The sequence below is a fragment of the Jaculus jaculus genome, chromosome 1, assembly GCF_020740685.1.
Source record: "Jaculus jaculus isolate mJacJac1 chromosome 1, mJacJac1.mat.Y.cur, whole genome shotgun sequence".
NCBI lineage: Eukaryota > Metazoa > Chordata > Mammalia > Rodentia > Dipodidae > Jaculus > Jaculus jaculus.
The window spans coordinates 41,425,675-41,431,674 of NC_059102.1; the positions used below are offsets into that span (position 1 = coordinate 41,425,675).

At 41.6% G+C, this 6,000-nt stretch overlaps 1 protein-coding gene across 3 annotated transcripts in view; it reads left to right on the plus strand.

Annotated features, from left to right (window-relative positions):
• Nucleotides 1-4,811, plus strand: part of Noc3l (NOC3 like DNA replication regulator) — a 43,441-nt gene extending 38,630 nt beyond the window's left edge. For all 3 annotated transcript variants that reach the window (XM_045141817.1, XM_004653034.2, XM_045141818.1), the window contains exons 20-21: nucleotides 2,660-2,744; nucleotides 3,163-4,811. In XM_045141817.1, the coding sequence (XP_044997752.1) occupies nucleotides 2,660-2,744; nucleotides 3,163-3,291 (214 nt within the window). In that variant the 3' untranslated portion in view covers nucleotides 3,292-4,811. The remainder of the gene's footprint in view (nucleotides 1-2,659; nucleotides 2,745-3,162) is intronic.
• Nucleotides 4,812-6,000: the final 1,189 nt, after the last annotated feature.

Genomic DNA, 6,000 nt, shown 5'->3' on the forward strand with positions numbered 1-6,000 from the left:
AATTTTAAATCTTTTTATTTATTTATTAGAGGGCTGGAGGAGAGTGAGAATGGGTGCACCAGGGCCTCTAGCCGCTGCAAACGAACTCCAGGTGCATGCACTACCCTGTGCATCTAGCTTATATGGGCTCTGGGGAACTGAGCCTGGGTCCTTAGAGTTCTTAGGCAAGTACCTTAACTGTTAAGCTATCTCTCCAGTGCTTCATATTTTTTGAGACAGCTTTACATGGGCATTGGGAATTTGAACCTGGATTGGCAGGCTTTGCAAGCAAGCACCTTTAACCACTGAGCCATTTCCCCAACCTGAGAAACTGATTTTTTTTTGGAGGGGGGGTGTTTCGAGGTAGGGTCTCACTCTGGTCCAGGCTGACCTGGAATTAACTGTCATCTCAGGGTGGCCTTGAACTCATGGCAATTCTCCTACTTCTGCCTCCTGAGTGCTGGGATTAAAGTCGTGTGCCACCACGCCTGGCTCAGAAATTGATTTTTTTTAAAGGCTTAGATTTTGTTTACTTGATAGGGAGATGGAGAGAGAGAGAAAGGGTATGCCAGGGCCTCCAGCCTCTGCAAACAAACTCCATACACATGCACTACCTTGTGGATCTGGCTTATGTGGGTACTGGGGAATCAAACCTGGGTCCTTTGGCTTTGCAGGCTAGCATCTTAACCACTAAGGTATTTCTCCATCCCAGGCCTAGATTTTTAAATATAAACTGCAAATCCAGTGTCTGGCTTGATCTCACTTCATAATTCTGGATTGCTGTACACAGAAAACATGCTGGCTATAATTTTGTAGCTTGTGTCATGTAATTACTAAACACTTTTTAAAAAATTTTGGGTTTTCAAGGTAGGGTTTTGCTCTAGCTCAGGCTGACTTGGATAGAATTCACTATGTAGTCTTAGGCTGACCCGGAGCTCATGGCGATCTTCCTAACCCTGCCTCCCAAGTGCTGGGATTAAAGACGTACATCACCATGCCCGGCTACTAAACACATTTTGGCAACCATGAAAAATTTCCTACAAGCTGAGCATGGTGCACGCCTTTAATCCCAGCACTTGGGAAGCAGAGGTAGTAGGATCGCTGTGAGTTTGAGGCCACCCTGAGAGTACATAGTGAATTCCAAGTCAGACTGAGCTAAAATGAGATCCTATCTGGGGGAATAAAAAAGAAAGAAAAAAGTTTCCTACATATAAAAATGTAAGACACTATATATCACTCAGGTTCTCCAAGTCCAACCACGTGAGCTTCTTTGAATGGTTTTGCTATGACAGGAGAGGGAAGGACATTAGGGCAAAAGAAAAAAAGGAGGTGTTTGGGCCAGAGAGGCAGCAGTTTCTTCTGTGGCCACCCCCTCCTAGAGTACCCTGCCACTTACTAGAAGCCCCGTTGGGTACTTCTTGCAATCGCATTTTTCTCTTTCGCATAGGATAAGGGTCTACTTAAAGGGACTTCCTTTGTTCCCATTATTTTTCATTTATTTTATTTTATTAATTTTTTATTTTGATGTAGGGTCTCTAGTTCAGATTGACCTGAAACTTACTGTATAGTCCAGGCTAGCTTAGAACTCATAGTCCTCCTCCTAACATTCACTCCTATGAGGCAGAATTATTAAGTGCGAGCCACCAGCTAGTTAATTTGACACATTTTAAATTTAAATAAACTTTAAAATCTTAAATAAAAATAGCCTTTATTCCTACAAAATCAGGAAGCATTCATCTTTACAGAAAATGGTAAATACTCTTTATCTGTTATTTATGCATCTATAAAGAAAATATTCCTAGTTTGGGTTATTTATAAAGGCAAAGATTTATTTTCTGACAGTTTCGATTAGGAATCCCTTAAAATGGCCTTGAATTTGCAGTGATTCTACTTGCTTTGCCTCTGCACTGCTGGGATTATAGGTATGTCACTGTGTTTGGCTAGTTATATCTTTTAAATGTTGGTAGAATTCACCTAAAATGTATATTTTCTGCTTCTCTTTGAGTACTAGATTTGGCAACTCTGGTGTGTATTTTTACATGGCAGTAGTCAGCTAGTGTTCCTCTAAGTGTAGATGAACTCTGCAGGCTTCCATGGGCTTTCCTTTGCAGTAGAGTTTAAAAATTCTTTCTTTCTCTCTCTGTGTATTTGGTATGCATGTTTGTATTAATGTACACCTGGGTGTGTATGTGTGTAGAAGGCAGAGGTCAATGCCCATGTCTTCCTTAATCACTCTCTGCTTTATTTTTTGAGGCAGGGTCTCTTAGTGAATCTGAAACTCACTAGTTAGGCTCAACTAGTTAGCCAGCAAGCCCCCGGGATCTTCCTGTTTCCACCTCTTCACTCTTGGGATTACAAACTCCTGCCACCATGCCCAGTTTTTTTTTTTCTTTCTCCTCTCTCTCTCTTTCTCTAGGTAGGGTCTCACTCTAGCCCAGGCTGACCTGGAATTCACTTTGGAGTGTCAGGGTGGCCTCCAACTCATGGTGATCCACCTGCCTCTGCTTTCCGAGTGCTGGGATTAAAGGCATGTGCCACCATGCCTGGTGGATACTTGATTTCATTCCTTGGATACAATCTAATTGAAGTTAAATGGATATGCTGGTATTATATTTGTGAGCAAGCACCTTTACCCACTGAGCCGTCTGTCTAGCCCCAGTTGTTGTGTTTATGATTATAGATCTGCATTTGAGCTTTTTGAGTCTTACAGTATGGCAGACATGACATTCAATCCGCCGGTTGAACCTTCAAATTCCAAAAAGAAGGTGAGTTTTTTTTTTAATAGAGAAGAAAGAATAATATGCCTGTCAACTCTTAAGTACACTTTGCTAATTTTATTACTATCTTTTAGTGACAGAATCTTGCTCTGTAGCTTGGCCTTGAACTTGCAATCATCCTTTCTCTGCCTGCCATGAGGATTATAGGTGTGTGCCATCAGGTGTGGCTCTGTGCAGTTGTTTTGACCCATGTTTGTGTTGATACTAGGAAGAGTAGGGTTGGAATACTATGACAGTGAATAGTCAGACTGACTCATTCAATGTAGGTTATATTCACGACCAGCATCTCTCAGTAGTATATTCCACAGATGGGCATTAGCCCTTTGCTATTTTTGGCCTTGCTCACAGCTTTGCTCCTACTTGTGGCATAAGTAGCTTTAAACTAATAATTTTAACCTTCTTCCAGGATAAACTTTCACAAAGGGACACATTTTTGAATGAAGATCTAAATCAATTAATCAAAAAATACTGCAATGAAGTTGTTACTGAGACACCTCTGGACTTCAGCAATTGTTTGAAAACATGCCTACGATAGTACAAGGATAAAGTCACTGTCTTCTGCACTTGGGTGTGTGCAGTTACGTACACAGATATGTTGTTATGCAACAGTGATGAAGAGGATGGATTCACCCTTGGAATGGATGTTTCTTTCATAATGATGCTGCTTTTAAAAATTTAATGTGTACATTAAGTTATAACTTAAAAACCTTTGGGTCCTGTGGCTGGGCATGAGGGCTCACACCTGTAATAGCACTGAAGAAACAGGAAGATTACGAGCTTGAGGCTAGCCTAGACTATATAGCCAGCTCAAGCCATCTTGGACTGAATGTAGAGCAAGGTCTTATGTATCCATCAAGTTACTAGGATAAAATGCCTGACAAACATGAGTTTAAGGAAGAAGAGTTTATTTTGACTTACAGCACCAGAGTGGCAAGGCAAGCAGGAAGCCAGAATCTCATTGTCATACCAGCAGGTAGGAAGGAGAAGAGATGAGTGCTAAATACTCAGCTAGCTTTCTCCTTTTTGAACAGTCCAGGAACCCAGCCTCTAACTGTGGTGCCACCCACAGTTAGAGCGGGTCCTCCAACCTCAACTAACCTAATCTAGAAAATTCACAGATGGGCCCAGAGACCTGTTTTTGTAGTGATTTTTAACTTATGATGGCCGCTAGAGATAAACCATCACATCCTGTCTCAAAAAACCCAAAAATACATTTGGGAACTGAGTGTAGTTCAGTGGTAGAGTACACCTACGTAGTCCCCATATGACATGTCAGAAGTCTTGGGGTAGACCTTAAGTGTTATATTAGGATATAGAGCACAGAAAAATCAAGACTGGGAATGGTTTTTATCATTTAGCTGCTTTCTGAATATTCTGTTATGTTAATAATAATAAATATTAATGTCATTGCAGCATCGTGAATGAAAATGAGAAAGTACATTTTTATGAATTTTTAATTGCTTTAAATTGGACTTATGTTCATTGGTTTTTGTTTAAAGATACTTTTAAAAGTAACCTAATTTGGCCTTTTTAAAAAAGTGTTTATATTTACTACTTTCAAAGAAAGTTTGACCAAGATTCTTGTATCTTTGAGATTCTGTTATTTTCTTCCATGTGAGTAATGGGGAAGAACGGATCCAGGCAAAGACAACCAAGCCCAGTCCCACTATTCTGCTTTAGGGACAAGTGTACCCAGCAGACAACCTCTTATGTAACAGGTAAAAATATATAGTCTGGCCTGGAGGGATGGCTTAGCGGTTAAAGCATTTGCCTGCAAAGCCAGAGGACCCAGGTTTGATTCCCCAGGATCCACATTAGCCAGATGCACAAGAAGGCACATGCGTCTGGAGGCCCTGGTGTGCCCATTCTCGCTCTTTCTCCCCCTCTTTCTTTGTCAAGTAAATAAATAAAATATTTTTAAAATGTATAGTCTTATGTATATAGTTATAAAGCTGTATTTTATTTAATAGCTATTACCATGTTATAAGAATGGCCTGGGGATTGTTTGTGTAAATATTTTCTGCTAATAGTTGAATAAAATAGCTGATTTTTATATTTCCTATTTTTTTCTTTGTCAGTGTGGTGCATGTGTATATGTGTGTCCATGTATGTGGATGACGTGTGTGGATGCTCATTCACAAGCATGAAGAGGCCAGAGGTTGCCCTCAGGTATTTTCCTTGATCACTTTATTTTAGTGCAACAGGGTCTCTTGAGTTTGAGCCCAGGTGTAGGTAGCTTGCCCTACATACCCCATCTCTTTCTCCTGAGTGCTGGGGTTACAGGCAGGCTGCCATGCTCAGCTAGCCTTTACCTGGGTGCTGGGGATCTAAGACATCTCCCCAGCCCCTACTCCTGTTCTTGTGCAATTTCTTTTCTGTTATTTTGAGGCAGGGTCTTGCACTAGCCCAGGCTGACCTGGAACTCTGTAGTTGGCCTTGAACTTCTGTTGATCTTCCTACATCAACTCTGGGGTGTTGGGATTAAAGGCCTGTACCACCACATCTGGCTTGTGAGATTTTCTGAATGTGTTATTTATTTAAGAGCAAATGAATAGGCATTCCTGGGTCTCCTGCCACTGTGAACGAACTCCAGATGCATGCACCACTGTGCATTTGGTTTTACATAGGTATTAAGGAATTGAACCTAGGCAGTAAAGCTTTGCAAGCAGGTAACCTTTAACTGCTATTTGCCGGGGGAGGGGAGGTGGGATAGAGGGTTTTGAGGTAGGCTTTTGTTCTAGCCTAGGTTGACCTGAAATTCACTATGTAGTCTTAGACTCGCCTGGAACTCAAAGTGAAGCTCCTATCTTTTTTTTTTTTAATTTTTTTTTGTTCATGTATGTATGTATGTATGTATTTGAGAGCGACAGACAGAGAGTGAAAGACAGAGGGAGAGAGAGAGAGAGAATGGGCGCGCCAGGGCTTCCAGCCACTGCAAACGAACTCCAGACGCGTGTGCCTCCTTGTGCATCTGGCTAACGTGGGACCTGGGGAACTGAGCCTTGAACCGGGGTCCATAGGCTTCACAGGCGAGCGCTTAACTGCTAAGTCATCTCTCCAGCCCTTTTTTTAAAAAAATTTATTTAGTTGCAAGAGAGAGAGAATGGGCATGACAGGGCCTTCAGTTGCTGCAAACTAGCTCCAGACACATGCACCACAACCTTGTACATCTGGCTTATGTGGGTCCTGAGGAATCAAACCTGGGTCCTTGGCTTTGCAGGCAAGTGCCTTAACTGGTAAGCTA